This window comes from Nothoprocta perdicaria, unplaced genomic scaffold (genome assembly GCF_003342845.1).
Source record: "Nothoprocta perdicaria isolate Ctin4 unplaced genomic scaffold, notPer1 scaffold_33, whole genome shotgun sequence".
In the NCBI taxonomy this organism is placed as follows: domain Eukaryota; kingdom Metazoa; phylum Chordata; class Aves; order Tinamiformes; family Tinamidae; genus Nothoprocta; species Nothoprocta perdicaria.
Genome location: NW_020455566.1, coordinates 1,710,683 through 1,738,252, shown reverse-complemented (window position 1 = coordinate 1,738,252; position 27,570 = coordinate 1,710,683). Strand labels below are relative to the sequence as shown.

Sequence of the window (27,570 nt, the reverse complement as noted above, 5' to 3'; positions counted from 1 at the left end):
CCTCTTCCTTCAGGATTTCAGCCCCTCTTCCAAGGAAGCCCCCCTTCCCTGCCTTACCTCTCCGAGGATCTCCCGCTGCACCAGGGAAGGGGAGAGAGGATCCTGTGCTGGGGAAAAAGAAAATTCAGCTGCCCTGTCGCTCCCTGTGCATGCAGTGACATGAGGAGTTCATTGCAAACTGGAAAACAGCCCTGCTGAAGCAGCAGCAAGAGGAGCAAGAGCCTCCCCTCAGCAGCAGGGGCCCACAACTTACCTTCTCATACATTACTACAACCTTACAACTAGATGTAGTAAGCTACGGAAATATCCTCCTCCTTATAAGAGACAAATTTAATGTTCAGAGTTAATAACGTTCAGATTTTTTGCTGCTAATAGTAGATAAGTGCTCTGTTTTGAGAAGCTAATATTTATTGTCGGTAAAAGCAATGTTTAAAAAGGCAGGTTTTCAGCATGCAATCTAATGCTCAGAATTCAAAACAGGAATCACTGTCATTCATATTCCTTAAGAGACAAGCATCATCTTCTTAAAATTGAGTATTTAATAATCAGCATTAAATCAAGGGGGAAGCTAACGCTGACTCATAGGATGAATGCATTTAAAATCTTTCTGAAATCAGAGAAGTTGCAGGAACTTTTCTTATCTGTTTAACCATATGGCTGATTCTACCAAATTCTCATCTTCCCTTAGAAACAATATATTTTTTTCTTTTTTAATTTTATTAGCACAGAATCATATAGAGACGGAAGAGAGAAAGATGGGAACATACAGGTGTACTCAAAACATAGAAATCTCACCGCACAAATGTGAATGAGCTGTTACTTGTTCTCTTGCCAATTCTTTCTCCTCTCACCTTGAGGTAACAGGACACTGATACAGCTCGCAAGCCACCAAACCTCATCTGAAAATCCAGCAGCATCTTCATAAAACTCCACTTCCAGAAACAGTAGCTCCATTACCAAGAAAGACGCCAAGGCTGGATTTAGAAATAGTACTACCTGAACGAGAATACTCGAATTCCCGAGACTCCTACTGAGTAACTTCTAGAGCAGATCCTTTATGTATTGATCACCATACATCACCTCTAAAACAAAGCAAAAATGCAGTTATCGAGTATGTGCCAGCACCCTAATGCAAATGCATGTCTATTCATTTTTACATAGTTCAATGAAAATCCATCCTATAAATATAGAAGTGATCCTGGATGTAACTGACCACAGAAGTACATCACTTGCAGATATCATTTACAGACACAGATTTTACAGTGCTTTATAGTGGCACTTGTACAGTCAGTTGGTCCAGTGGCCTCTGAACACCTCTGCATACCTAGGGATAGGTGAAAAGAGGAAAAGATCCGTCTGGAACAACAGCTGAGCTTACTGCTCAACAAGACGGATGTACAATGCGACATCTGCTGTAATATTACCAATAAATTAGGGAAAAACAGTTCAGTTATACCTCCCATGACATTCAGCAATCACAAGGTCATAGAACTTGCTATTTTATTTAGATTGCATGGGGACAAACAAGCTGTTGACCACTGCATGAGATCACTGCAATCTGAATTATTGGTATTAGTAGGCTGTACCACTCTGATATTTAATTGCTATGCTAAGGCAACAGCTTCAGACATTTTCCTAAGAACTGTCTTGATTATTACAGGGTAAAGAGAGCTCGTCTATTGTAAGTAATTTGGCCATTTCTTCATCCAGAAATAGCTGAAAGTGATTTAATCCAACAGATGGCAGACACCTCGGTTTAGCCATGCAATTGTTTGTGACTAGATTTATTCACACAGATTTAAGACATCCATGTTTTTGCAAAATAAAGCAGGTAGGCCATTTCAGCTTTTACTCCTTCCCTCCCAGTGAAAGGGATTTATGAATAAGGGTTTTCTGAAAGCAAAGTATCAAGACTTCTTAAACTGAAGCTGCAGCTCAGTTCTCCAAGCAAACACAGAATCAGAACAGAGCTCTATTTTACATCCACTTAAATACAGAATTTATGGGAATACTCTGAGCAACTTGGAGAGAGGAAAAAGAATTTTATGGAATGATTTGTGAGACCAGCCTCACAAAACAAAAAGCGTGACTTTCGTAAGCCTACATATTAACATCACCAATTTTTCTTGCATGAAAAAGATTAGTGAACAAAAAAAAAAAAAAAAGATTAAAAAGATATTCTACAGAGAGAGAGAAAAAAAGGCAGCTGAGCAAGTGACAATTCGGTGTTTCATGTTAAGCTCAACTCGATCATCTGTAATCTTTGACCACGAAGTCTTTCCTTCAGTCACGGACTGTTAAAATAAGCCTCCAAACTGCAAAAACACCATACTTGGAATAAAGCTCGTTTCAATTTGACATTTCTAACTCCACTGGCCTCAGAGCGTTTCTACAGTAGTTTCAGTTGTCCAACATGAGTTACAAGCTGCTGTTCCCAAGTGAGCGTCGCTCTTCTCCTGCGCAGCCAACTCCAGGCTTTCAGACTGGTCTTCTCTTGTTCCACAAAAACTTAACCTTGGGCTGGACTGAAGAGCTGACAAAAGTCTGTCCCATGTCTTTAGTCTTCCTCTAGACTGCATTCCTGGGTGTACCATTGTGAGTCACTGCTTTCATATTTGAGGTGCCTGCTTGATGGTTGCAGGATCTGTGGGAGGCAACACCTACTTCAAAGACCTCATGAATAGCTTTGCGGAAACAGTGAAAATTGTAGTCTATGAGACCTGTTAGAAAGGAAGAGAGAGGGACAGGAAAAAGTGTGCTCAGCTTGGCACATTTATATAATCAACCGAGCTTGACAGTTTTTTTCATTCACTAAACAGCTATTTCCCTCTTTTAGCATGAGCCAAGTTCAAAACATTTAACAATCAAGTTTACCGATGCCAGTATTATTTTAGATTCTCTCAATATTTAGATATAAAGTACTATTTTGAAAGGCAAGATGTATATATATGCACACATATATTAAACAGCGGAAGCGGGGACAACATGAGACTCCACCCTTAAACATAACTGTCCTACGCAAATGAATCAGTAGGATATAGCAGTGTGATTGTCACTTGAACGCAATTATGCACTTTTTTGGGTTGCAACATTGACATATATCCTAGCTTCCAAGATCAAATATGGCAAAGGTATTAAGAGAATGCACCTACTTTTGCTCTTTTGAACAGTATGTGAATGCCAAGATAATCACTGCCCCGATTTAAGTCATATACTTTGAAATTGGAGAGTACGCTCTTATTTCAACCCTGTAACAGGCACAAGACCAATCACCCCTTTTATCTACTCTAAGTCCGACAAGGCTGGTTAAACCTTGATTGCATTCAACACTGCTTCAAGTACCCACCATATGCTGCACCAGCTTACTTTGCTCTTTTCCTCAGTCATAGGCTAAAAAGGTTAGTGTGACATACGTAATAGAGAACACACCTAGTCACAAGTTTTCTGTTGCTGCAGAACTAAAGGAACATCACTCCATTTGACTGATTCTACTACAGCTGATACTAGTGACACAGACCAAGGCAGCCAACAAACTCATACTGACTGGTCTTCACCCTCCCTCCCAATTAAACGAATTCAGTCATATGAAATTAAGGTGAATTATAAAGTCATAATAAACTGTACAGTTGATGAAATGTATTGAGTAAAAGCCATTCGATGAGGGAAGTCCTTACCTTTGCGCTCAAAACTCTCTTCCCTAAGAATACAGACTAATGCCAGAAACTTTGTTACTTCCTTTAAGTACAGGACGGTTGTGTTATTGAGCTTGATAATTGCCATTGATTCTTTATCATAAGCACTTCCAGTGCCATCTTCCTTCAACCTAAGAGAGAAAAAGTTAAAGCATCCTCAAGCTGCAGGGCGTGCGCATGTAATTAAGACAAGCCTTTAATACCTGATAAATGCAGCATAACATCAGGAAGAATATTACATATAGTGAATGGTGAGCAAGTGAAAAACCTGAGGTGCAAGTCTCAGTTATAAGTATGACCCTTATCACCTCTAAAGCCTCTTGATATTAAGTGAATGCTAGATCTAGACAGAGGAGAAGAAAAAATATTTGCTAGAATAAAATGAATAAAATATAGGAACATAATTAAGGGGAAGCTCTCGGCATACATTCTTTTGGTATCAAACTAAAAACTTACAATGATTTAGGCAATGTTATTTGCAGCTTAGAGCTGAACTTTCTTGATGGATATAGAATATAAGTTGTGAAGTAGTTTACATTCAAACCAGAAGGTCACTGTCTCATTGTATTTGCAGCACCACAGTACCACATCAAACAGCTGGTTTGAAGATTTTAACATAGAACTTTTATATAATTTTAATGAAGCGACATCATGGGGAGGTTAGTTTCTGCAAACTAATCCCAAGGTTCCCTAGTCCACATTCTTTATCAATATAGTGATATTGAGGGCACAGGAAAAATTCCAGTCCAATTACTATCTCTGGCCTGTTCAGTCTCTCATAACTTGGACTAATACAACTAATATAATGCTTGTTGCTCAGTTTGAAATACAACCATGCCCCCTACACAAAATCATCTTCCTAACAGCACCGTACAGAAGCCAATAGAAAGAAGGTTAAGCACAAGATTCTAGTTCCATGTATTTCCACAGGTTACTGTAACTACTTCAACTGGTTATCATAGAATATAAAGGAAGAGCAGTATCAAGAATGGCATAAGCCCCTCACAAGGGGTCAGAAAGGTTCGCCAGTACATTCCTGCTTTTAGGATGCATGCACTGCAGGCCATACAATGACTGCTTCAGATAAAAGGATGCTAAGAAGACAAACTTTACAGCCAGGAGGGAGGTACTCTCCACAGCCACTTAAAAACTATTTTGGCATAAAATTCAACTACGAATTTCACAAAACAGGCACTACATTCATTCTTTGGGGCAAGTTAACAAAAGCTGAGCTGAGGAAAGCAGAGATGTGGCCAAAGGTACTCTGTCCAGGTAGAGGGAAACAACAGAGCAATGTGATTACAAGTTGTACTAATGAGCTATGGGATGTTTTCATTACCAGCTGCTGTAGGCACTGACACACATCTACCATCCAAATATGACACCGCAGTATTTGGATTTTACATTAAATACTTGGCTTCTGGAAATGTCAAGTGTTCTTTTTTTTCCAAGGATGAGTAGAGGGAGAAGGAAAGAAACTGATTATGAAAGCTAATCAGTTCGCTTTTTTTCCCCCCTAATTACTTGCAGAAAGAATGTTGTTTCCAGACCAGCTGATAGTATCTTATTGAATGATGAAGCCAACAGGACTTGCATAGTTTGCAACCTATTCTTCAACTTTTAAGGATTTTTTTTTCCCTAAGAGTGTTCATCACTTACCCGTATATACAGGAAACATCTATCACTACATCAATCATGTCACAGCACAACTCATATGACTGCATGTCCACAGGGGAACTGTCCGTTGCGATGTAGATTTTGCTGACTACATCGAAGAGAAAAGCTTTTTCAATGCCTGAATTCTTCAGAAAGAGAAAGACTTTAAGAAAACTGTATTTCATCTTCAGAAGTCGTCATACAGTTTCACATTCTTAAAGCAGGTAATAGTATAAACATAACCAATTTAGAGGCTTAAAACAGCAAAGTGTATAGTTTATAGCACACTACCCTAGCTGCTGTAAAACATACTAACATCACGTTCCAGTTGACAACATAAAACTTGAGATTGGTTAGGATTTTTTAGTTTATAAGCTACCAGACCATAATTCAGGTTACATTTTATTATACTTCCAGACCCAAGCTTAGAAGTTTTCTCCTTTTGTGTTTCTATTAGAAACAGAGGACGTACACGTTCAGGTTCACCTGCTGGAATAATCTTGCAGATGAGTTATTTTAAGTATCTAAGTATCAACACATACTTTCTATATGAGGCAGCTGCTATATAGCTTGACATGCAGGGCAAATCAAGTCACCTTCTAATCTTACAACTTCAGAAGAGTATCACAGTGTGGCAGTTACGAATAATGAAGAGCACCAAAACAACTGTATTTTCCTACTTGTAGCTGAGCACTTGGACACAGTGCATGTGCTCATAACGACTGCAGAAGCCTTCTGCTGTTGAGCAAGTGAGGTGTCACACATCAGTTCTGAACATGGCTTTCTGGCAAAGCTTAGCCGCAGTTTATATACCAGGCACATTAGCTTTCATTCTGCCTGGCCAGTTGGAACACCCAAGGTAATGTCTTGCAGACATCCAACTGATCCTTCTGGCACCAGAATTGCACTTGATTCCCTAATTACACTGCTGGTCAGTACCATGAACGTGCCCAATATCTGCTGGGCCACGTTATTAGAATCCTCTATGAACACAAGCCTCGCAGTAGTGCAGGGTGAGGCTTCCGACCCCTGCACATCTCAGTCCCACCTCTCTCTTCCTGCACTCTCTGCCTGCAGCAGTATTGTGAGACACCTGGTAAAAGGATGCATCAGTACACTGTGGTTCTGATAAAGACCTTCAGATTCAGACAACAGTACCACCAGAATACACCAATATCAGAGTGGCACCTGAATCCCCCAAATGCAGATCCAGCCAATGTTCCCTATCAAAATGATTTGTCCTATTGCTGCAAAAGTTTGGCTTAGAATTCTGTTAGATTAGTTAGCTTAACACTTACTGATATAAAGATATTTAGTAGATTTTCCAGTGTTGGCAGTTGCGGAATTAACTTCTGTACCACTTTACTGAAGGCTTCAAATATTGAATGGTCATAGATACTGGTCAAATAAAAGCTGAGATGAGTGCAGAAGGAGAAAAAAGAGCAAAAATATTCAAAAATAGAATTAGAGGTGAAATAGAGGCGTTAAAGCTATTTTATATAACACTCAAAGACTGATGTCTTAACCAGATTCCTTATCACAAGTGTATTTTGCTGCGGCTACATCAAGAACCTCTTTCCTAAATGAAACAGATTCTCCCCCTCTCCATGAGATGGGAGAAGAGAGAGAAATTTGAGCACATTTCCAAAACACATTTTGTCTACAAAATGCTTAATGCAGAAGACTTAAATGCTTAACTAGATCTCTTAAAATCCTGTTTCTGGCCTGTCAGCATTGAAATACTGCCAATACCTTAACACTCTACGAGATGAAAGACAACAGTAAAAAGAGACAGATGCATTGTATTAAACTTAGCTGTACAGTTTTTTTTCAAGCTATGAGCCAAACATCAAGTGAGAGACTAAGCATTTAAGAACAATCATACTGAAAAGTCAGCACTAGCCACTACTAGAGAAGAGAAGAAGTCTCCCTCCCTTGCCCCTCTAGGTCACATGTACAACTTTGGCCTCTTAGGCTGCATGAAAACAAGACAAGAAAGGACCTTGAATTACCAGTGAGTTTATGAATAAATCTGCTGATTAGAATACAATGTAATAGCTTACCTTATTTTGGTCAGCTAAACAGCTGAGACTTAACCAAACATTGTGATTATTTTATAAAAAGAGTCGGCACAATCTTAAACTAACAACACCTTGTTCCAAACCACTCTTAAAACTAAGAACTATTAGTCTGTATGTGAATGAGCAACACTAAGATCCCATATGCCAGAATGTCTCACTCACCTAAGGTGAAGTTTTTCAAGCCCAGCATCTGTAAGGTCGTCGTTGGCCCTTTGATGAATATCCCTCTGAGTTTCTATTTTGTGGTCATCTGATAAACCATCAACTTTATGAATAAAAACTTCGAAGTTCATTTCTGGATTGACCTTGTAGGCTTTCGAAACTGTGGTGTGGAGTTTTGTTAAAGCTTCCATGTAGTCATCCTGTAAATTAGTTTTGGCAGGAATTAATAACATGGCTTAGCTGCAGTAACTACTCCATTCTGCACAAGGATAAAATCATTCAGGATTTGAACTTGATCTTACTTTCATTCCTAAGCAGAAACATGGGATTGGAGAATCAGAAACCCAGGTAGCAAGTTTTAGGTTCAGTTCTGTAATTAAGTGTCATTAGCTACCTAAGGCTCAGCTGTACAAACCAGGCCCTGGGGCTTCCCAGTACAAAATGAATTTCCACGGGGTACGGAGAAGTGTTTCTTGCACATACGTTACCCTTCAACTCCTGCAGAATGTGGTAGGGAGACAGTCCCAATAAGCAGAGTTCCCTCCCAGGTTCATTAGGAGCTGCCAGATATCTAATGAGAGCCGATACCTAATGATCCCAGAGACTGAGGTCAGAAGCCTGCTGTTATTAAAATAATTCTGCAGTCAGGGGAAGAGGAGGGGATTATTCAGACCACCTAGTCCAGCAGGTTCTCACTGCTCGGCTTCTCACCACTGTGAGCTCCAGAGCACTTATCCTTTTCCATACACTCCCTTGGAGTGTCTCCTACCCAGTCAATTCACACAACTAGACAACAGGCCAAATTTAGGTTGCCAAAGCAGACATTCACACACAAGAGATGCTATAAGAACTTACCTAAAACATATAAATTATTATTTTCCTGATCAGTCCAAACACACACAGAGTCGCAAGAAAACTTTGCTGTTGTTAGTGATTTGTATTTACCTGGGCATCGATAACATATATTAGAGCACCTGTTCCCCTGAAGATCATCTCATAATCAAATGTTGGATCAAAAAAGTCCATCTGTCCAGGAAAATCCCATATTTGGAAATTCACAAACGAACTGTTGGAAATATCATCTTTGTAGATCTTGTTGGTACTTTCCAAGAACAGAGTCTCATTGGGAGACATTTTATGGAATACCACCTGTTAAAAGAACACTAATTATAGTCTTAACTTAGTAGAAAAGATCGATAAAAGCTCTGCGACTTCAGTCTTACAAGAATGTCTGTCCATTTTAAAGTGTACAGCATTATCCTGCACATATTTAGTCTTTCTGTTAGTGAACAGACAGTTTCTTCCATCAATAAATTCTATACAGGTGGCCAGAACTACACAACTGAATTCAGTGCATTGAGTACTGCAGAACAACGTAATCAAACCACTCAAACTACAATAAAAGTATACAAAAATAATAGGATTCCAGTTCTAGATATGTTAATAACTGTGGCCAAATGAATTATTTCTGTTGACGCTCTCCTTTCAAGTGTCTTTAACGGAAGATGAAAGTTGATAAGCTAGTCAATAAACAGCTACGCGGTGGTGATGATAAACGCACTAATTGCTAACATGCAAAAGCCTCAGGTGGGATTTTAGCCCTTTCCTGAAGAAAGGCAAGAACAGCCTGTAATTTAAGCAATCCTGAAGAGCAAACATTATTTTAAAGAGACTGAACTGCATTATAAAAGTCATCCCAACTTGTGAATTCATTTAAGGCTAAGACAGCAGAAGGAAAGCTGTTCCTTATGAAGCATTATTTTGGGTGTGTATGTACGTGTATATATACATCTACACACACACTCCTTCACACAAATCTAGAATTCACCCACCAAAGAGTCCAAGAGCCACAATCTTCTGTCAAACCCTATAATTACCCTGTCTCTAACCCCTGCCCCCAGCAAACTTAATGGGTTGAATAGTGAGCAACAAAATAATACGTCAAACTAGATTTCTGAGAACAAACAGAAAGAATTCACACGCTTAAGGCAGACATCTGAGGAACTCGGATCCAAACAAGGTTTAAGGCAGCGAAACAGTTATATGGAAAGAAGAGAACGGTTCTCAGATGGGTCCTGACAAGAGTTGAAATTCCCCAGGGTCTGAAGAAGTTTTCAAGGATTATAGAAATCAATACTCTTTCTTTGGAACTCATAGGGAGCAAGACTGAAATAGTGAACCAAGTTTAAAACAAGGTTGAAAAGCAACGTCATCATCACCCTTTCTCCCCACCTCCAAAGCAAAGTGTTTCTTCAGATGAATATTCCCCGGCTAGTTTTACACCAAACAGGGGAAGCAGGGCACAGTTTTGATCTAATTCCATTTTTATTACCTAATAGCTACCCCGTCTTGCAAGCTTAAGCAGCTTTGATAAAGCAGAGGGCTCTGGGAAGAGCCCGAGCGGCATCACGACAGCGAAACCCAGCAGCTGACACGAGGCACGTGCAGGCAGAGCAGACGAGGCCGGAAAATCCTCCGGGATCTGCACAGCTGCTTAGCTACAACTAAACCATTCCCAATGGAATACAGCTTGAATACAGCTTGCCATTGGGTGGTGTCATCAACCCCTAGCAACTCTTCCTGCTTTTATGGCACTTAAAGAAAATTCCACTGTCACCTTGAACATCCGCCCTTTTTTTTTTCCCCTCTTTTTTGAACATTGTGAATTTCCTTTTCACCTTTGAGCTGCAGTGATCAGCAAGTTCTCAGGACTTTAATTTGTTTCTTGAGTGTTAAGCCCTTCTCCCTTCTTGCTGATTTTTCTTTTACATCAATAAATGTCTCAAGTTTTCTGTGCACACTCCCCCTGGGAGTTAGCAGCTCAGTCCGGTGAGCTTGTCTGGCAATGCTCTCCCTAAAGAGGCACCTGGTTTTACACATGAGAGCCCAGCCACCATCAGAACGTCACCCATAACCAGCCAGCATCTCCACTGCAGCACAGGATCATTCTGCACATAGAAATAGGCACCTTTACCTACAACTCCAAATGCTGAATAGATTTTCCAACTTCTCTCGCTTTCCTCCCCACCCTAGCCACTGTAAAAGCCTTTTTTATTTTTCCTTGAGGTAATATAAGACTATTTCTATTGCTCTGATGTCCATGGCAGCTGAGAGGAGGTCCCTGAGGAGAGAGAAGAGGCACACACAGTATTGCAGCAAGGTCCTTTGAGAGGTTCTGCTCACTGGAAGCAAACATCTGCTTCACAGGTTACAACCAAAAGCTACATCCAAGGGCATCCCAACAACAGGGAAGCCCAAGGAAAGAGTTTTCTAACAAAAACAGGGCATTTTGCAAACTTTATTCCAACGAAAGGGATAAGTCTACAGCAAAATATAGAGAGCATCAGATTGGAAAGCACTGCTATAGTAGTTGGAATCACCAAGCAGCCTGCACGGGATGGCTAAGAGGCGATTCCTATTGGCTTCCCTGGTTAAACCCTTAGGGAAAGGCCTGAAGGACGCAGCACCGCCAGGAGAAGCGGGCTGAAGGCCCCCGCTCACGAGCCCGTGCAGCGCTGCACCTCACGAGCGACTCCTTCCCACGGCCAGCACCGGGAAGCTCCGCAGGGGGCTCCCAAGGCAGGACGCTGGGCACAGAAGCAGGGATCACCCTCCACCTCCGCAGGGCTGCACTGCACCGGAGCACCCTCTGCTCGGCGCTGCCCAGGAAAGGGCACGGAGGCCAAGCAGCGCCCGCCCTTCTGCTGACTCAGAGGCAGGAGGCTCCTCCAAAGGCACAAAAGGTGACACAGTGGCACTAAACGGGAGCTCTTCCTCCGCAGCGCGGCTCTCCGCTGGCAGCACGCCGAGGTGCGCACGCAAACGATAAAAAGCCCCATGACGAACTTAACTTCGCAGCGGCGTTCTCGCTTTTTATTGCGGAGGGAGCAGCACCGAGGCCACGAGCTCCGCCCGCGGCGGCGCCGGCCCCGCTGCCCGCGGCGGCCCGGGGCGGGCGGCGGCAGGGCCGCGGCGAGGCCGGCCGCCCCTCACCTTCTGGATGGAGGACTTCCCGCTGCGCCGCAGCCCCATGAGCAGGATCCGGGGCTTGGAGTCCGCCCCGCCCGCGCCGCCGCCGGGCCCGCCCGCGCCGCCGCCGGGCCCGCCGGGCCCCGCGCCCCCCTCCAGCTCGCCCTCTTCCTCCTCCTCCTCCTCCTCCCCGTAGCCGAAGTCCTTGAAGAAGGAGTCAGCGGCGCCGAAGCTGCCGCAGACCTGAGCGGGCTCCTCGGCCGCGCCCGCCGCGCCGAACTGCAGCGCCATGGCCGCCCCCGCCTGCCGGCGCCGCCCCGCGCGCCCAACCCAACCCGCTGCCAGACAGCTCTCTCCGGATTGGCGGGCGCCCAGCTGCGCGGCGCTGATTGGCTCGGCGGCGCAGCGGGGTAGGGTGTCGCGGGTGAGAGGCCGCGGATCACGTGACGGCGCTGCCGCACGTGAGCGGGCGGGCCCGGCGCCAGGGGCAGCGGGGCGGGGCGGGGCGGGACCGGCGGGGCGGGGCCGAGCGGGCCTTAACGAGCCCGGTGACACGGGACCCCGTGCGGACCGGCACCGAGCGGGCCTCAACGAGCCCGGTGCCGCGGGACCCCGTGCGGACCGGTACCGAGCGGGCCTTAACGAGCCCGGTGCCGCGGGACCTCGTGCGGACCGGTACCGAGCGGGCCTTAACGAGCCCGGTGCCGCGGGACCCCCACGCAGTTTGGCACTGAGCAGGCTTTACCGAACCGGCTGCCGCGGGACAGCACTGAGCAGGCTTTACGGAACCAGCGCTGCCAGCAAGGCCCTCCCAGCGGGAAGGGGAAGTTGCGGCCGAGGCAGCAGCGCCAGAGCCGGGCGCTTTCCCACACGGAGCCGAGCCGAAGGCAGCAGCAGAAGGGGCGAGCGCAGCCCGGCCCTCCCGGCCGAGGGCTCAGCCAGAGCCTCCTGCCGCCCCTGGGGCTGCCTCTGCCGAGCACCTGAGCCGCTGCAGCTGCTCCTGAGCCCTGGCTGCATCACCCTGCAGCCCGGCAAGGCTGCCTCTGCATTAGCCACCCGGCCCCGGCCACAGCTTTGTAGGGAGGACACGTCCCACCCATGAAGGAACTCGTGGTTCCTCCATGCTCTTGCATTGTCTTTCCTCAGTTGAACACAGATTTTTCTTTTTGGTTTCTTTCTTCCCCTTGGGCTAAGGGTCTGAGTAGCAATTACATATACTAGCCCTTCTTCACTGTGTTAAAATGCTTCTGCCTGCTGCTAGCCCAGTGCACCAAGTACAATTCTCATCCTAGGGAAAGAAAAAGGAGTAGCAAGTAGATCAAACACAGAACTAGAACTCTTTTTTTCCCCCTCTCCCCCTCCATTTATTTTTCCTAGCATCAGTTGCCTTTAAAATATCTAGGAGCAAAAAAAGAAACCATTGTTCTGAGATGCATCTCTCATGAAGGGTAACTTTGTATTTGAGAAGAGCTGTAAGGCTGATTGAGGGTAATACGGGCCACAGACCCTGAAGGGAGGCGAGATCACAAGTCACATAGACCTCTTGGATTTTCTGCTGTGCCCTGGCATTAGGGATTTTCTTTTCCCTATTATATGAATCATAAGGCAAACTCTCCCAGTCTTACTATGACAGGCACTGTAATCACACAGGACAGGAGCTGTTGGAAGCAAGAATGTGGTATTCTGTCCAAAGCAATCCAGATGGCAGAGGTACTCTCCAAGGTCCAGTCTGTGAAACAGGATTGTAGATGTGAGCTACAGAGAAACAGGTACATGTTATGCAAATAAAAAGTGCAGTTGGTATTGCCTTTCCAAGTGTGCTATGTTCTTCATTTAAAAACAATGGATATGGTTGTGTTATGGAATGAACGCGTGAGCAGGCAGTTAACCTGCCACCTTCATGTTTGTTATAACCATCAGCATTTCTTAAAGAAAAGAATAAAGTTGACAAGTATGCATTAACCTACCAGTTGCTGCTTTAGCTACACAAAAATAGCTGCATGAACAATACTGACTTTTTCTTTTCAAGAAGATATAACTCAAAGATGCAGGGTTCGCACACAGAAGAAGTCAGGACTGCAGTTCTCATGAAGCCCTTTATTCAGTCAAGGCATTAAAGGAGAAAATATTGCTATTCACCACGCTTCTCTTCTTGAGGTGGTTCATATTGAGCCAGCTGTGGATGTAAGGAGAGGAACTTAGCTGCAGCATTTTTGGTAAAATTCCCATATTAAGTAGAGAAAACATTTTGCCCCAGTAATAACGCACTTTGTGCATTCCATATCACCACTGATTTATGAAAGTCTTCAATAAAAGAAATCTTCTTTGCAAACACTTGCTGCACTGTCTGATCTTACAGTTATAAAAAGGAGGCTTTGCAAACACTCCTGAAAACTTGTCTTGCATTTAGTTTTCACCTGCATCTCATCTTTCACCTGATACTTCTAATCAGAAACAGCTGATATTGATTAGCATCTTTTGTTCTCCAACTTTCACCAGGACACTTGACTTAACCAGTTATCATTAGCAACAAATCCCAAGCTAACATTGCCTAAAATTATCACAGTTTTCATTATGCTTCCTGGAGTGTATGGAGAGAGCTGTCCACATCTCAGAACTGTGTCAGAGAGCCTGTAGTCCCATCGAAGCAGAGGCTTGCAGTGGCTCACACTTCAGGGCGACTCTTTGCAGGCCCCAGCGCCTCAGAGCTGTTTTAGTAAAATTAGTTGTTCTGGGGGAACCAAGTGCCCCTACTGGCAATATCCTGCTACAGGCATAGATCAGGTCCTGCTACAGATCAGGTGTAGGGGCATGAACTAACACATGTGCACTCCCTCCCTCAGATAGACCTTTGAGAGCTTTTATGATTATACAGATTTTATAGATTAGCTTGTTTTTTTATTTAATTATAAGAAAGCTCTTGAGGAAGCACGAGTATCAAACAATTGTAAAACATCCAGATGGGATCAAACAACCCTATGTGAATAACTGACACTTAAAAATATACATACACATACAAAAATACGCACGTTTGTTAACAATGCAATATTACAGAAAACAAGTCTCTTCCTAATCAAAAAACTTTCAGGAGACGGAAGTGAGGAATTAATTTTAAATTGTCAGGCTTGTGACTAAGAAACAATATTTACTTACTACATTGAAATAAAGTTAGCTGTATTGAAAGCATCAAAGTAGCCTTTCTGTTGTGAAATATGAAACTACCTAGGAGCACTAAGAAGCCCTTTTACCTTGCTTTTGAGTTTTTTGTTCTCTTCCAGCACAGCTTCATATTTTTCTTTCATCTCTGCTGCTTCCAAGCGAAGTGCCTCTATTTCTGGATTTTCAGGAGCTGAAGCTCCTAGATGATGCTTTAGAAAGCTGATATTTAGATGTTAAGTATTTCTTCAGTTAAACAGTATAACTGAATTTCAGTTTCAGTACTTATGATTAAGTTACTGCTGTCTGGAATAAACATGACTGAAGTTGCATTATACCATTTACATTATTACAACTTTTATTATTTCTGCATAAGTTACACAAATAAGAAAAAAAACTTAGCCAACTCCTAAAATAAAGGCATCACTAGATATAAAGCAAAGAAGTGTCTTGCTACTTTTTTACGCAAAGGATAATAGCATAGCAGGTTAGGATTTGAAGAGTTAAAAAATATAATGACCAACAGGTGCAGAAAGAGAGGGGAGGAGGGGTTAGAAACAGCAAGACAAAAACTATGATTTTTCTCCCTGTCCTACTGTTTTATATATACATGCACATATATATTAAAAAAAAAAAGCAGCATCAGGAAATGGAAGGAACTTCAGAGAGCACAGATAGAGCATGTAACCAGATCTGGTGTTGCAGATGTCATACAACATTGTGTAATACAGAAACAAGGTCTAGGCTAACTGCTGCCACACTGATGTGTGTGGCTGCCTTGCATCTGCTGGAGTTGGCTCGCTGACCAGAAAGGTTCTCAGACAAGAAGAATTTTCCATTTGTTTGTTAAATTCTTTGGTGATAAACAGCAGCCAGCAACAGAAAAACAGTGGTTTGGAAATGTCAGCAGTCCCGAGCTTGATAGAAGCAGCTAGTTCAGCTTAAGAGGAGTTTTCAGTTGTCTGTTGTATTTTGTTGATCAAGAGCCACCTGCAAGACTGCTATTGTTAATTAAAATACCTAAAAGCTTGTTTTGAGTTTAAGTCTTCCATCCAAGGCTCTCCAATTCACCTAGGAGTCAAAAAACACCCTTTGTGGTGCACTAAGTTTCTAGAAACAGTTCACAGAAGGCAAAAAGGATACTCCAGTGCACTGTTCGGTTTCTCTGGTTCTTCATATAAGGCTACCAACACTGGAAATAAAAAACATTCAGCAATTGCAAACAGCAGATGAAAGTTCAGATTTAGACTATGTCCCCACAGACAAACAGTCAGAAGCACACAGGTCAGAGTACCACACTTATAGAAATGCCTGTTTAACAAGGTTTTCACCTGTTTCCTTTGGCCATAAGTCACCTGAATGGCTCCTCTGAAGTTTCAGTGATTCCCTTGCCCGCAAGATTAGGCTGTTCTAGCTCAGAACACAGATACCAACAGCCTGCACAAACGTGGCATTTCCCACACACAGTCACAGCATTAGCCTGAATCACAACCAGGAGAATTCCAGCTATTCTGAAACTATTATTTCTGCATAGGCCAAATCTTTGCACTGCAACTATCACCAGCGCTTTTGTACGCTGGATAAAAGCAAAATTTCAGCTAACACCTACAATCAGACAACTGAACGGCTGTCCCAAGTAGATGAGGTTCCTCACTAACACTCTTTATGGATCTGGTTCCATTGGAAAGCACCAGGCAGCTCCAGCACCAGCATCACTATCCTGACAAGCTCAAATAAATCCACCTGTAAGCATGCCAGCTCCACAGGGGGAACACTCAGCCCTATGAATCATCAGAAAATGCCCCAAGATACACCTCCCAACACACACATAGCCACGGACAGTGTTTGCTTTTATAAATATTTCCCGAGTGATGTTTACAGGGCACTCGGGTGTCTTTCTCCCAGCTTTTGATGGCCAAGCTGCAGAACCACTTGAGTTTTAAATTAAGCACTGAGATCGGAAACAAAAGCAGGAGGCCGCTGTTGGGCAGCTGCATTTTGCCATCACAGACGATGGTGAGCACTGTGGTTAATACAAATTCATCTACAAAATCAGCAGGTATTATATGCAGTTTGGGCCATACTCCTGGGCAAAATACCCATTTTCTGGAAGTGCTAGATCCACTGTTCTCCTTTTAAACTACACGCTTTCCAAGTAGAGATGTTAATGGGCTTCCTTAACATAGTAATTGAAGAAAACAGCTTGGATGATATTGGGACATAAAGCAGGCCAGGGGAGGCATCAAGCCCTACTCAGATACGGATGCTCAGTCATTTAAACTCAGTTCTACTCCAGATTTTCAATATTAAGGGACCATTTGCTGTCTCGCCCCACACGCTGGGGCACGCGGGAGCCCTCGGTTCCGTCCGCAGGAGCGAGCACAGAGCAGCACGCCGGCCGCAGCCCCGGCGAGCTGGGCACAGAGCAGGTACTGGCCCGTTGCTGGCACCGGCCCGTCGCCCAGCAGCTGCCCCCTCACGGAGCCACCTGCCCGCGGGTGCCTCGGGGCGGCTCTGCCGCGGAGCGGGGCGCAGGCCCCGGCCCGGGCCCGGCACTTACCCTTGGTGAGCGTGTCCAGCACCCCCGACTTCTCCAGGTAGCGGCGGAACTGCTCCCGCTTGGAGTCCGCGGCCTTGTGGAGAGCGCGCACAGGTCAGGACGCCGGCCCCGCCGCGGCCGGCCCGGCCCCGTCGAGGCGAGCTGGACCGGGCCAGGCCGGGCCGGACTGGACCAGATCAGACCGAAGCGGACCGGACCGAGGCGGGCCCGTGCTCCCCCCTACCTTGTAGTGCGCCATCAGGCCCGCCGGGCGCCAGCAACGCCCGCGCTTCTGCGCCTGCGCCCTTTACGGCGCGAGCGCTTCCCGGCGGTCGCCATGGCGACGGCGCCCGCCGCCTCGGCCCCGCCCCCCGTGACGCGAGACGCGTGCGCGCGCGCGGGGCCGGGCTGCGCGGGGGCGCGCCCCGCCGGTGACGTCACGCGCGCGCAGGGGCGGGCGTCGATGACGTCACGCGTAAAGTGCGGGTCTGTGGTGCGACACGACGACAAACAACATGCCGCTTGCTGCCATCATAAATATGTACATAAATATAGCCTTACACCTGCAGTTCCAGAGTCCTTCGAACTGGAAAACCTTTTTCAGTATTTTTTTAAAATAATTATTATTGATATTTTTTTTAATAATTATTATTATTTCTGCAGTGTTGCAAGTTTGCTGTGGGATAAAGTTAAAATTTCCTACTGGAAAGCTGCTGTGATGAACCCTTGGCTGGTTTTGCTGTTTGGGTTTGGTTTTGATACCACCGCTGTCACTGCCCCCATAAGAAGAAAAAGCAAACAACCCTATCAACAGCAGGAAGAAAAGAGCTTATTTTGTATTTTTAACCATCAGACTTTTCAATTACAAATTCCAATTGTAAGTTTTCAATTGCAAATTCTATCCTATCCACTGTAGTTTTAACCCGTGTATTTTGTGAGGCCTTTGAGGAAGTTTTAACCTGAACTTTACTAACTCTTCCCTGTTACGTGGATTTCTTTGATTTACATTTTCCCCTTTAGCTGCAAGGATAATGGAAAAGCTTCTACACAGCAGTTCGAGTCACTCTTTTTATTAAAAACAACACCGAAATAACCATCCTGCTTAAATGTTACTTAGGTAAGAAGCAAAGGCGTGCGCAGCTCGGTTATCTACGCGAAGGACCCGCTGGGAGGGGACCAGTTGGGTTAGTTTTCCTAGGAGCTGTCAGTGGTTTTGGCCGCCGCGCCGCGGGACGGCCCCGCTAGATCTGCAGGTCGGTGGGCGCGCGCCGGCCGCTGGCGCCGCTCGACCACGAGACGCGCCGGGACGGCGGGAAGGCCGCCGGGCTCCCGCAGCTCCGGCTCTGCCTCGATTCCGAGCTCGCCTCGCCGGCGGAGTCGCCAGAGGCCGCGCGGCCGCTCGCCGGCTCCGCTCCGCACGCGCCGGCGCCTTTCCTCGCGCTGGAACTGCTCGGTCTCCTGCTGCCGCTCCTCTGGAGGGGATTTGCTGCCGAGCCGGCGCTCGGGGCCGGCGCGGGGCCGGCGCAGGAGCTGCTGCCTCCGCGTTGTCTCCTCGGACAGTTCATGGGCAGGGGATCGGACGGCGGCGAGGCTTGGGGGAGCACCTGAGCCAAGCTCCTCAAGCACGCGCTCGCCGGCCCGTCCGCGCTCACCGCACAAAGAAGGGAATGCTGCTTTCCCGCTTCTTTTTGCGGATCCTTTTCCTCAGGAGCTAGCTCCCTGATCAAGCCTTCGTTATTATTTGTGCTAGTGTTTCGAAGCTGATGGTCTAATGCGTTGGTAGTTGGCCTCTGCTCCGGCAGTCTGTTTTCGTGGCTGTGATGGGTGCAATTGCTGCCGCGGTTATTCTGAATAGACTGGAAGACAGCAGGAGGACTTAGAACCGGATAGACACTGGCGTCAGTTTGCTTTTCCGTTAAAAAGGTATAACCACTAAGTGCAGAAGGAAGCGTTTTTTGTGGAGTTGCAGATATTCCCAAAGAAGAGCGTGGAATTGCAGAGTATTTCTTGGATTTATTTATGTAGAAATCATCAAGGTCATCCTTGGTTTTATCCAGTCCACAGAGTCCCATTTTAATTTTTCTGAATCCTAGGTGAATAATTTCCAAGATGTTTAAGAGCAATGACACAGTTGCTATTGATTGCATAAATAATATGAACACTGTTTTTTCCGTCGGCCTGGATACAAAGCAGTCAACTATGTTTGGACACGGATCTCTCTGACATTTATAAAGGGGATCTAGTTGAAAGCCATACAGAAGATATTGCCCGATCATAAAACCAACTTCCACGGCAGATCTAGTAAAAATATGAATCACATAAGTGCAGAGCAGAGATCCTCTCAGAGGCGCTTTGTTTAGTTTTCTTTGATCCAGCTGCCGGAGTTCTCTCTCCAGCCTCTTCCGATTTTCAGTCATTTCTAACTCAGTGCTTTCAAGTTCCACTCTGATCTGAGCTTTCTTCTTTTGCCTCTCCTTTTCTAAGGCTCTTAGCCTGTACAGGGCATGACCCATATACACCAAGGAAGGGGAGGACACAAATATGACTTGCAAGACCCAGTATCTTATTAGAGAGATAGGAAAGGCCTCATCGTAACACACATTTCTACAACCAGGTTGCTCAGTATTGCAGATAAATTCTGACTGCTCGTCATTCCAAACATCCTCAGTTGCCACTCCAAGGACAAGCATTCGAAATATGAAGAGGATAGTTAGCCAAATCTTTCCAATAATAGTAGAATGAATGTGGACCTCCTCTAAAATGCCTCCAAGGAAATTCCAGTCTCCCATGGTTATTCTGCCATCTTAACACCAAAATGTATGAGAGAGAAAAGAAATAAAATAAAATACTAGAAAAGCTGCACTCATTCCTTAATATATTAACAAGAAAACTGCAGTAGAAGACCCATCGTATCTGACATTTTAGCCAATGCAGCATAACCCATTATTCGCTGGTAATCAGAGAAGCGCATTGTCCATCCAGATCTAATGTATCAGTAGAAGACATTGATAAGGACAGAACTAGGAGGCATGAAGCAATCTGGATCAAAGTCCGTGGATCCTGAGGTGCTTGACGTCTAACAGGATTGAGTTCTTAGCTCTTAGTTCTTAAATATGCCCCTTTGAGCGAGTTCATAGGTAAACGCATCACAGTCTCTCGTGCAGGCTCCATAAATTGCAAGATGAGAGTTATTTTTGAAGCTGATTGTCTATTGTCATACCAGAAGTTCATAAAAGTCACAGAGAAGAGTGAAAAGACATCAGAAATAAAAGTATTAGCCTTTATGAAGGAAGACTGTAGCAACTAATTAGCTCCCGTTGATAATTAAGGTGTTTGCCCTGTAAGCGCAGCCATCAGAGCAGGCTGCTCCGTGACACGCAGTGCGTGACCTGGTGGAGTCCTCGTCCAGGAGACAGCACCGGGCGAGCAGCATCTGCCTTCGGACAGCTCCCAGCTGACTGGGCTCCCAGTTACCCTGTGGACAGACGCAGAATACTTCCAAGGCTTCCTTTTCAGGTGTTCTGAGCCCTGCGTTGCAGCTGAAGTCTATGGTAACATCCCGTAACTGTGTGGCAGTGAATTCTTTTTTATGTAGATCATCTTGTAAGGGGACAAAGTATTCAGCGAAAAATGTAGCATTAACATTTAACAAGAGCTTAATAGAGTTTGGAGCAAAATTCATTTGTGGATTACAGCACTAAATAAGCAAATAATTACTGGAATATTAGTCGTTTCCTCTGATGCCTCCATATGAAATACTAAAAACAGTGCATAGGTGTCAGTTTTTGCTATGTTCAGCCATGATTTCATTACAAATAAATAATCTATGCAAAAATCTGCATTTCTAATTATCTTCTGACTACAAATAAGTTGGTAATATTTTTTGTGTGTGTGTAGTCACAACTCGTGCGTGTTTTTGTTTTGATCTCTCTTGCAGGATCCTATACTGGAGACAGGATTTAAAATTCTGTTTCAGTATTTATGTTGTTGTAAACAGTTATAAAACTATTTTTCTTCTATGTGTTTAGCTATTACGTTAAGTGATCTACCTTTACATTTTATACGCAGTACAAATTAATATAATTCAGTTATGAACAGAAAGGTAGTTTGAGACATCTTTATGTTCAAATGTAGTTTTCACCTCATAAAATACCATTATTAAATGGAATTTGAAATCATGGTTGCAATACTGATGACTATAGAGAAAAATTTAATCTAAAAGACCCTATTAAATATGAAAGTGAACTTTCAAATTGTTTTTTAAATAGACAAGTTAAACGTTTATAGAATAAATAAAAATATATTACACTTTAAAAATAAAACATACCTTCCTTTCCAAAGAGGTTCTTCAGGTTATTTCCATCAGTGCACTGCAGAAATACGTTACCGATACAAACAGTCTGTATAGCATAAATAAACTTCCTATACTGAAAACTGCAAACAGCAAATCAATATCTTTTAATTTTGGTGCTGAACATCAGTCAATAGGTCGTGTCCGATTTCATAGCTAAATGAAAGCTAACCCCGAAGTAATCAATTGTTTCTGCAAGCTGTCGGTTTGTCTAGAGAGAGCATTCCTACTAAATGCTCAAAGCAAGTTTCTGAACATATATTTCTGCCAGAAGAATTTGACTGTTGGTTAGAAAGATTGTTAATCCATTTAAGTGGCTTTTCCTCCCTCCCAGCTCAACACTGAAGCCGACTTTGTTTGAGTCAGCTATGGATTCTGAGGAACAACTTGTTTTGTAAACGATTTATGTTGAGGAACATTTACAAATCTACACATATTAAAAATAAAATCTTATTTAAAATGGTATTTTAGTCAAATGATATCTTGGCAAGTCCAGAGGGAAAATTCACAAAATTAATTCAAGTGCTCCTGACAATTTTATAGCAGTGATGCTGCTCTTTTATGTTAGCTCAGGCATTCTATGAATATTTATGGCACAGTCATCAGCCTTCCGTATTTATTAACAAAATATTTACTGATGCACATACAAAATGATCATTTTTCTCCCAGGTCCAGAAGTTGTCTTGAATGCCTTTCCTGTTTGCTTGTTATTGTTATTATATATCTCTCCCCCACCCCAAACTTTAACTAACTGCTATATTGATCCTGTTTTCTTAGGTCAAGGTCAAACACCATAAAAATCATTCCGTCATGGAAAACTTCTCTTAAGATAAAGAGCTTTTCACTCCTACTCATCAATACTATGTGCTTTGTACGTACAATTGATTTTCATTTTCTGCTGTATTTGTCTGCCCCACAACGTGGTAACTAGAGGCCCAGACATCACTTTGATATTTCCTGCTGGCTCTCAAGATAGCGCAGACTTACTGCTAGCATTTTATTGCAAGTGTGGATTTAGATTCACAAATAATAAGCTGTACAAACGAGCACTTTGGGAGCCGGTACAACTCAATATTATCTTGCTGAGTGCAAAACCTAGCACTAGTATTTGAAGGCAGGTAAGAGAGTAATATCTAAAGGTAAAGACACGCATCCCTAGCCTCTGCTGTTATCCATATTATGTTATCCCTGATATCCATGTTATGTTATCCATGTTATGTTACAAAAGAGCTTCTTATTTCAAAGATAATCATGCAATTTGCCAGGCGAAGCTTTGTGTTTTCACTCGCACATGCGTTACTTGGGAAGACTTTCCCAGACGGAGAAGGTTTCCAGGATTTTTTCCATGATTTTTCCGTGTGCACAGAGGCTGGTAGATGTCCCGTAGGGGTCCCCCGAGATAGGGTCACCCATCCGAGGTGGCTACGACCCTTCCAAGGGGCAGCCCTGCGCCCCAGGGGCAGCAGGGGGTGACCCGCGAGGGACCCTGAGCACGGGGACCCGCAGCCTCCTCACGGTCCCTCTGCCCCCGTCCCCACCACGTCCAGCCTAAGGGAGTCCCGTGTCTCGGGTATCCCGCCCAGCAGCCCTGCCCTCTGCGGAGCCGCACGCCTGGAGCATGCAGCTCCGTTCCTCAAAGTGCATCCCGCACAACAGCACCAGCTGCACATCCCGCCCCGACACGGGACGTCACCTGCCGTCCAGGATCAGCAGAAGCGACGCAGCCCATGCTGAAGCCGCAACAGATATTGGTAAGAGGGAGCTGCTGCCTCCCTGCGTGGGTCCATCAGGAGGTGCTGCTGGCTGCTCGGGCTCTGCAAGGACTCGGGTTTTGCAGGGCAGCTGCATTTTGAGCTACAGTGCCTGCGTTTGGTGTAGTCGGGAGGGAGATTGCTGGTACATCCAGTTCATGCAGCACCTGAAAACAGGCCCTGCTCTTCATAGGATCAGCAAGCGGTATCGGGAATCTCCTTTTTGTGCTTAAAGCAAATACCATGTGTTTAAGTTACAGGAGCTCCTGAAGCCTGGAGAGTGACGGTGTCTCTAAAGTCTGGGCTGCTGTCTGGAAGTTCCTGGGCCTTAGATACAATAAACATCCTGCTCTGTGGTGACAACAGACGAACAACCTTCAGCCTCGGCCGGGTGTGCGGGTGCTCTGCGACACTGGTCTCCAAGTGCTCATTTCACACACATTTCTGTCAGCAAAGGGCAGAAAGCAGCTCGTGCCCTTGTGAACGTCCAGGCACCCTGCCCCTGCAGAGCGCGCCAGGCTGACTAGGGCACAGCGCCTGGTTTTCCATGGGTTCCTTTTCTCGGAGGACAGAAAACTCCCTTTTGCAAGGGCAATTTATTCCCAGCATGAAAACGACACATTAATTAACAGGCCTGCATGGACTCGTAGTCCCTCAGGCCCTGCTTTCCCGTTGTCCATGGCGGCAGGGAGCTCCCCTTTGCCCTTTCACTAGCAAGGGCGGGAGCTTCGGGGCCGCTCCCGGTTTCCCGGGCGGTTTCGGCCCGTTCCCGCCGGGAGCGCCGGGCCCCCTCCCTCGGGGCCAGCTCCCGCCTCAGCCTGCCCTCAACAAAGATGGCGCCGCAGCCCACCGCCCGACGCGCCACGTGACGCCGGGCGGCGCCGGAAGGGGCGGCGCCGGAAGGGGGCGGTGGCGGCGGCATGGAGCCGGCGCGGGAGCGTGATTTACAAACACGCCAGAAGCACCTTTCAGTGTCTCTGCTCTCTGTTTATCGACCTAGGTCTCCAAAACTGGAATTTCCCTGGCATCGGTGACCTAGCGAGGCGACTGTGGAGCTCGGAATGGAGCTGGTGAAGGGGCGAGATCCCTACCTGCGGGAGCTGCTGCGGTTCGCCCTGTGCTGCAGAGCCCTGGCCCTCCTGCTGCAGGCAAGTCTCCCGTTCCCGAGCCAAGGACGCTCTAACGCCTCATGTTTGCTGCTCCAGGGTCTCTCCCTTTGGTGCTGCCTTTTGCACCACGAGATAGATGGTTCTACCTGTTTGAAAAAGTATCAAATCAAAATTATCGTTGGGCTTGGGGTTTCCAGGAGGATACAAGAGGATGTCTGCTAGACTTGAGTCCTCCTTTCTTTTTCCAGGCTCTGTTTAACCTCCTGATTCCAGACCACGCTGCAGACGCCTTCTCTCCCCCCCGCCTGGCTGAGCCGGGCGTTTGCGACCTGCTCCTGGAGTGGCTTTTGGGGGGCCTCTCGCGCTGGGACGCGGAGCACTTCTTGTTCATCGCCGAGCGAGGCTACGTGTACGAGCACAACTTTGCCTTCTTCCCAGCCTTCCCGCTGAGCGTCCGCGCCGCCGCAGAACTCACCCTGTGGCCCCTGCAGCGGCTGCTGCGTTTGCGGAGCCGCCTGCTGCTCTCCGCTGCTCTCCTTAATTCCCTCTTTTCTGTCCTGGCAGCAGCTGCCCTGTACAAGCTGGGCTGTGCCGCGCTGCGGTGCCGCCGCGTGGCCTTCCTCGCAGCCCTCCTCTTTTGTGTCAGCCCTGCCAACGTGTTTATGGCTGCTGCTTACTCGGAGAGCATGTTTGCCTTCCTGGCCTTCAGTGCCATGTGGCACCTGGAGAAGGGGCAGAGCTGGCGCAGCGGGCTGCTCTTCTCCCTCGCGTCGGCCGTGCGGGCCAACGGGCTCGTCAACGCGGGCTTCTTCGCCTACTCCCGCTGTAAATGCTTTGCCCTCCAGCTCCAGGTGGGTCCAGGATTAGCAAGGAAGCTCCCTCCATTCTGGAGGCAACTGTTTAGCTTGGCGTCTTCAGTCATCCTCACGTGCGCTGGGATCTCCCTGCCGTTCGTGTTGTTTCAGTGTTACGCTCACATGAGGTTCTGTGCTCCTGGCACTGGCCTGTCGCAGGGCATTCCCAAGCCGCTGCTGCAGCTGGCTCTGGACAAAGGTTATCGTCTAGCTGCTGTGGATGGACTTAAACCCCCTTGGTGTTCCCAGCGCTTCCCTGTCATCTATTCCTACATTCAGGAGGCTTACTGGAACGTGGGCTTTCTAAGGTATTTTGAGCTCAGACAGGTACCAAATTTCTTGCTTGCTTTGCCTGTGACGCTTCTGGGCTCATGGGCTGCTTGGACCTACCTCACTGCAAACCCTCGGCACTGCCTAACTCTTGGTCTAGAGAGGAGGAAGAATGAAGAACAAGGAGAGGGTAAACCAGGAACTGGGTTTTGCTGCCCCGTTGTCTTCGTGTATGTGGTCCACGCCACAGTCCTGCTGCTCTTTGGAGTCTTCTGCATGCACGTGCAGGTATGAGATTCAGAGCAACACCAAGAAGGGGCTTCCTAAAGGGAGGGCACTTCCCAAAGCGTTAACCGTTCCCCTCTAGGAACTGTTCCCAGGCAATTTCCAAAGCCATTTAGTTCCTCTGGCTTCCTGGAGGATTCCTCAAGGGAGGTTGCTTCATTTGATGAGGTTCGAATCTCCCCCGAAGCTACTGCTACTGCTTACATCCTAAGCTGGGCTATGTCAAGGAACTCAGTGATTTTGTGACTATTTGTCCAAAACCTAGAGACCACTTGGCTGCTTATGTGGATGGCTTCATAAATAAAGCAGCCCTGAGCTGAGAGATGGTTCTTTCCAAGTGCAGTAAATCCTAACACGAACTAGGGCTGTATTTCATTGCTCTTTATCAGTAATCTGTTTTGGGCAGGTAGATTGTTCCTTCCATTCTACAGAATCAGGGTTAGTTACAAAGACTTGCAGTTTATGGGATTCTCTCTGCCTATTCTCAGGTTCTGACCAGGTTCCTTGGCTCCTCCACACCAATCCTGTACTGGTTTTCTGCTCACCTGCTTCAAGAACACGAACCTTTGCTCTGGAGTGAAGGGACCGATAAGGAAACCAGAGCGTCGCTCTCTGAGAAGTCTGTTTTAGGTAACTCTCTTGCTGGCTCCTATGAGAAAGGGATTTCTGAAAACCCCCTCGTGAGGTTACTGCGCAACTATAGATTAAATACCCCCGTCACCAAATGCATCCTTGGATACTTCTTGTCCTACTGGCTACTGGGACTCATCTTGCACTGTAATTTCTTGCCTTGGACATAGTTAGTAATTGGGACTGTCTGTATCTGTGGGCTGCTGTTGGGGCAGAAGTAGCATTCAGTACCATCCTCTTTGCTGTGACTCTTAGAGCATCCTGCTCTTGCTCTTTCCTGATGGCCAAAAGTTCCTGTGTTCACTGGGACCAGGAATGCATTTCCACGATGTCTTCTGTGAAGTACCGTCCCTGAGCTATTATTTATGGCAAAGATCGGTTGCTGCCGATTCTGAGCTGCTGGAAAACCTAGAGGAAGTGCCCTTGAAATCACAGCAACCACGAGCTGCAGCCCCCGTGAGAGGACCCTGTTGTGTCGCACGTGCCCCTCGGACCTCTCAGGTTCCTCCTTTGCCAAAGGTCTTGGTGCGTCCAGCCGTGTGCCGAGGGGACGGCGGCGCCAGCAGCAGCCGTGGACACATGGAACAGGGACCACAGGGCAGTGCTGCGAGTGGGGTGCTCCGCGAGGAGCCAAGGGGCAGAGGAGCCGGTGTGTGGGAGCCGTAGGCACAAGCAGGATGGCTCCGGCTGCCCTGCGGGACCGGAGAGGGGCTTGCGCAGGGTTGGGCTGCAGCTCAGTGCTTTATGGGCAGGAGCGGGAAGCTTGTGTGTCAGCACATGGATATCAGCAATAAAAAATAATAGATGTTACAGGAACCGTCGTTCGCTTCAGTGTAGTTTGCTTCGGTTTGTTTCCTCGGGGAAGGGACAGTCCCCACTCGGGCAAATGGGAGCACTGGAGAGGGCACGTGTGGGTGCGCGGGGTGGCTACCACCACAGGACAGTGTGTGATGAGAGGGGGTTTCACCACAGCACTGACCACAGGGCTGTGTCATCGCAGCGCTCTGCGTGTGTGTGTGTGTGTGTGTGTGTGTGAAGATGGTGTCACCACAGCACTGTGTGTGT

At 46.2% G+C, this 27,570-nt stretch overlaps 4 protein-coding genes across 5 annotated transcripts; 1 reads left to right on the top strand and 3 right to left on the bottom strand.

Annotated features, from left to right (window-relative positions):
- Window positions 1–848: 848 nt before the first annotated feature.
- On the bottom strand, window positions 849–13,664 carry RRAGC (Ras related GTP binding C). 2 transcript variants are annotated; one of them, XM_026043317.1, is made up of 8 exons: window positions 13,576–13,664; window positions 13,186–13,315; window positions 8,537–8,740; window positions 7,592–7,791; window positions 6,647–6,761; window positions 5,352–5,494; window positions 3,675–3,823; window positions 1,108–2,720 (listed from the first exon to the last, which is right to left on the bottom strand). In XM_026043317.1, the coding sequence occupies exons 1-8, from the start codon at window positions 13,647–13,649 to the stop codon at window positions 2,569–2,571; spliced, it is 1,167 nt and encodes a 388-aa protein (XP_025899102.1). In that variant the 5' UTR covers window positions 13,650–13,664; the 3' UTR covers window positions 1,108–2,568. The 2 variants fall into 2 exon arrangements, with proteins under 2 accessions (XP_025899101.1, XP_025899102.1); XM_026043316.1 differs by lacking the exons at window positions 13,186–13,315; window positions 13,576–13,664 and adding an exon at window positions 11,585–11,853 and having other exon boundaries at window positions 849–2,720.
- Window positions 13,247–17,514, bottom strand: MYCBP (MYC binding protein). Its single transcript, XM_026043482.1, has 6 exons — window positions 17,500–17,514; window positions 17,277–17,349; window positions 15,860–15,908; window positions 14,809–14,938; window positions 13,528–13,736; window positions 13,247–13,289 (listed from the first exon to the last, which is right to left on the bottom strand). The coding sequence occupies exons 1-5, from the start codon at window positions 17,512–17,514 to the stop codon at window positions 13,692–13,694; spliced, it is 312 nt and encodes a 103-aa protein (XP_025899267.1). The 3' UTR covers window positions 13,247–13,289; window positions 13,528–13,691.
- A 982-nt stretch (window positions 17,515–18,496) lies between these two features.
- Window positions 18,497–20,652, bottom strand: GJA9 (gap junction protein alpha 9). Its single transcript, XM_026043315.1, has one exon. The coding sequence runs from the start codon at window positions 20,042–20,044 to the stop codon at window positions 18,497–18,499; it is 1,548 nt and encodes a 515-aa protein (XP_025899100.1). The 5' UTR covers window positions 20,045–20,652.
- Window positions 20,653–24,325: 3,673 nt separating this feature from the next.
- Window positions 24,326–26,959, top strand: PIGV (phosphatidylinositol glycan anchor biosynthesis class V). Its single transcript, XM_026043411.1, has 3 exons — window positions 24,326–24,505; window positions 24,715–25,878; window positions 26,364–26,959. Exons 1-3 carry the CDS (start codon window positions 24,419–24,421, stop codon window positions 26,673–26,675), a joined length of 1,563 nt encoding a protein of 520 aa, XP_025899196.1. The 5' UTR covers window positions 24,326–24,418; the 3' UTR covers window positions 26,676–26,959.
- The last annotated feature ends 611 nt before the right edge of the window (window positions 26,960–27,570 follow it).

What these genes read in the sequence shown, in the direction of transcription:
- RRAGC (XM_026043316.1), bottom strand. Translation starts at nt 11,851, where the DNA reads ATGGCGCTGCAGTTCGGCGCGGCGGGCGCGGCCGAGGAGCCCGCTCAG. An exon ending in TATATGTTATCGATGCCCAG is followed by an intron (nt 7,792 to 8,536) that starts GTAAATACAAAT and finishes ACTAATTTACAG; the next exon opens with GATGACTACATGGAAGCTTT. An exon ending in GATGTTTCCTGTATATACGG is followed by an intron (nt 3,824 to 5,351) that starts GTAAGTGATGAA and finishes TTTCTCTCTTAG; the next exon opens with GTTGAAGGAAGATGGCACTG.
- MYCBP (XM_026043482.1), bottom strand. An exon ending in AAACCGAACAGTGCACTGGA is followed by an intron (nt 14,939 to 15,859) that starts GTATCCTTTTTG and finishes TCTAAATATCAG; the next exon opens with CTTTCTAAAGCATCATCTAG. An exon ending in ACAAAAAACTCAAAAGCAAG is followed by an intron (nt 13,737 to 14,808) that starts GTAAAAGGGCTT and finishes TTACATCCACAG; the next exon opens with CTGGCTCAATATGAACCACC.
- GJA9 (XM_026043315.1), bottom strand. Translation starts at nt 20,044, where the DNA reads ATGGGAGACTGGAATTTCCTTGGAGGCATTTTAGAGGAGGTCCACATT.
- PIGV (XM_026043411.1), top strand. Translation starts at nt 24,419, where the DNA reads ATGGAGCTGGTGAAGGGGCGAGATCCCTACCTGCGGGAGCTGCTGCGG. An exon ending in CCCTGGCCCTCCTGCTGCAG is followed by an intron (nt 24,506 to 24,714) that starts GCAAGTCTCCCG and finishes TTCTTTTTCCAG; the next exon opens with GCTCTGTTTAACCTCCTGAT. An exon ending in TCTTCTGCATGCACGTGCAG is followed by an intron (nt 25,879 to 26,363) that starts GTATGAGATTCA and finishes GCCTATTCTCAG; the next exon opens with GTTCTGACCAGGTTCCTTGG.